This window comes from Priapulus caudatus, unplaced genomic scaffold (genome assembly GCF_000485595.1).
Source record: "Priapulus caudatus unplaced genomic scaffold, Priapulus_caudatus-5.0.1 Scaffold695, whole genome shotgun sequence".
Classification (NCBI taxonomy): domain Eukaryota; kingdom Metazoa; phylum Priapulida; class Priapulimorpha; order Priapulimorphida; family Priapulidae; genus Priapulus; species Priapulus caudatus.
The window spans coordinates 15,949-19,195 of record NW_014577756.1 but is presented as its reverse complement, the minus strand read 5'-3'; the positions used below and the strand labels follow the sequence as shown (position 1 = coordinate 19,195).

The following is a 3,247-nucleotide window of genomic DNA, read 5'->3' as shown; positions in this document are numbered from 1 at the left end:
TTACGATGTCAAACGCGTCATGCCCACTGGCCGGCTGGTGCACTGGGGTGTTGGGGCAGTTTTTGCTGCAATTAATTGGTACTACAGGTGGGCCAGCTCTCATATTGACAATTTGCGACCCCTGTAGGACTTGCGCTAAGGTAAAGTGGATGAGGTGCTTACCTACGATCTGTCTTGCAAACTAGCGTTGTTGCCCCACTCCCAAGAATGACTGGGAGCTTCAATCTTTACTGCTGAAGACACGTCTAAACGGTACACGCCATACTGCCATGGCAACCTTTCTAACGATCCACGAACATTCTCTTTGAGAAGGTTCCTGATGACCATCTCTGTGCATTCCACTATTTCGGCGTGTATGTGAACCACAGAAATTGGGTTACCTAGAACAGCGCGTCTATGCTAGACTATATCCCAGCCACTTGACCGCCAGCCCCACCCCACAGGCCCCCCCACAGCGACCACGCCTCCCCCCCCCCACCCGACGCCCCCACGCACCACAGAGTCAGACACCCCACACCGGACAGTAGACGATTGAAATGCAGCGCCCGTGACTCACCTCTACTGCGCCAGCAGACTCATCGTATTGAGTGATGATCCTCCTGTTTACACTACGCCTGTTACCTGCGCACAAGTTCCTACATTGGACATCTCCCCTTAGCAGTGTATATTAATTAAATTGTTCACCTCTTTTCTCCTATTACTGTTATCCCTTTCCAGCTCACCACATATATTCATTTTCTTGCTGAGATCGGACACATAATCAGGCATCGTGGGAAACTTCTCGATTGAGCTACCAGGAGGCGCCAGGACAGTGGGACGAGTGGATCTAAGGCAGACGCAACACTACTACTGCGTTCCTATCGCCAAGGCTCTGTCAGCGGATGTGTTGCGAACACAGGCAGCGACGGATGCTGTGCGATTTCGTGGTAGGAAACGATTTTAATAGCGACTCTCCGTCGAGAAGTTTGATGAGAGATCAAAAGATCTAGCCAGGTACTGTTGTACAGGTGTAGATCTACCAGGTATGTTCGTAGCAGGTGTTAGATCTTACCTAGGTAGGTTTACAGGTGTGATTCTACCACGGTATGTTCGTAGCAGGTGTAGATCTATCAGCGTATCGTTGTACAGGTGGCAACTACAGGTGTGTCTGTACAGGTTTTGGATCTACCAGGTATGTTATAACAGGTGCGATCTACCAGGTGTGTGTATCAGTTGTAGATCTACCGGAGTTGTGTGTTGTAGCAGGTGTCAGATCTACCAGGTATGTTATACAGGTGTAGGATCTGCCAGGTATTGTTGTACAGGGTACGTGGGGGGATCTACCAGGTGTGTCTCTGTACAGGCTGGGTGTAGATCTTACCAGGTATGTTGGTACAGGTGTAGATCTACCAGGTATGTTGTACAGGTGTAGATCTATCATGGTATCGTTGTGCAAGGTGTAGATCTATCAGGTATGTTCGGTACAGGTGTTTAGATCTATCAGGTATAGTTCTAGCAGGTGTAGATCTACCAGGCGTATTGTTGTAACAGGCTGTAGATCTACCAGGTATGTTATTGCAGGCCTGGTAGATCTGCCAGGTTGCTTGTACAGCGTGTAGATCTACTCAGGTATGTTGTACAGGTGTCTATCTCGATCTGCGAGGTATGTTGCACACGGTTTCATTCATTTTTAATTTAACAAATTATGCCTCTCATTCTCATGCTAAATAAACACTGCAGTGGTTAGAAGTCACATTTGAATCAAACTGAGCAACTAACCGTCCGAACTTTGTTACAGATCTACGAGGGAACAGCACAGATCCAACGTGTGATCATTGCACGAGAACATCTGGCTAGTGCACAACAGCAACGATGAATCACACGTCTGTGCACAGTCGAGTTTCCCAGTTCATGTTGCGTTTCCGGGAAGAGGAGAATTTCTAAATTAGAAGTAAAATGTCAACACTATATATGAAGCATATTGAATAGATTATCTTCTATGTGTTCTAATGATGTCTTTTGTAATCAGCAGGGAAGTAATGTATATATACTGTGCCTGCAAGGCTTGGTTGTTTCTGAGCACTTGTATGATTTCTTATGGTGTGAAGTATTTCTAATGAAATTGTGTCACAAGAATTATTGGAGTGTTATCTTGTTTTCATTGTGTTGGAAATTGTTTAAAAGATTATTGTGCTAAAAAACAACATTCCAGTTTTTATATACATATATATATATATTATTTATTTCACAAAAATCTTAACATGAACAGTAATTATTATTGATATTTGTACATCATGTGTTAAATTTCTACCATATACACTTTCTCCACATGTGAAATATGTAAATACGAAGGTGGTTTACAGCACAAATCTGTAGGTGTGGTATAATAAGGTGCTTCACATACTGTTTACATTAGTAATACATAAAGAAATAACTGCAGTTACTTGAGATTTGTTGATGAAGAGATAAAGTGATGATTGAGATTCATTGAGATATAGATGGGGGTGGTGGAGGGGATATCCGTAACATCATCTAGGGAACTACACATAACGCTGACGTAGACTTTTGGTAGACGTAGACGTATGGTTCACTGAGTCCCATCTAGCAATGCTCAATCTCAAATTAATATCAATGCTCATTCTCTGAAAAAGCTGCTTTCGGATGTAACTTGCAGACAGTTTGTGTTAAATAGACAAACACCAGCTATATGAGTCTAGGTACGACCCCTGGTGGTAGTAGCTCGTAACTACGACCCCTGGTGGTGGTAGGTGCTAGGTACGACCCCTGGTGGTGGTAGGTGCTAGGTACGACCCCTGGTGGTGGTAGGTGCTAGGTACGACCCCTGGTGGTGATAGATGCTAGGTACGACCCCCTGGTGGTGATAGATACTAGGTACGACCCCTGGTTATGATAGATGCTAGGTACGACCCCTGGTGGTGTTGGGTGCTAGGGACGACCCCTGGTGGTGTTGGGTGCTAGGTACGACCCCCTGGTGGTGATAGATTATAGGTACGACCCCCTGGTGGTGATAGATACTAGCTACGACCCCCTGGTGGTGATAGATACTAGCTACGACCCTTTGGTGGTGATAGATTATATGTACGACCCCCTGGTGGTGATAGATTATATGTACGACCCCCTGGTGGTGTTGGGTGCGAGATACGACTCCCTGGTGGTGTTGGGTGCTAGGTACGACCCCTGGTGGTGTTGGGTGCTAGGTACGACCCCTGGTGGTGATAGATACTAGCTACTACCCCCTGGTGCATGG

General features: G+C 45.7%; 1 protein-coding gene across 1 annotated transcript in view; it reads left to right on the top strand.

Annotated features, from left to right (window-relative positions):
* LOC106812870 (medium-chain specific acyl-CoA dehydrogenase, mitochondrial-like) overlaps window positions 1–2,118 on the top strand; it is an 18,782-nt gene extending 16,664 nt beyond the window's left edge. The window contains exon 13 of the mRNA XM_014816864.1: window positions 1,778–2,118. Within this exon, the coding sequence (XP_014672350.1) occupies window positions 1,778–1,855 (78 nt within the window). The 3' untranslated portion in view covers window positions 1,856–2,118. The remainder of the gene's footprint in view (window positions 1–1,777) is intronic.
* Window positions 2,119–3,247: the final 1,129 nt, after the last annotated feature.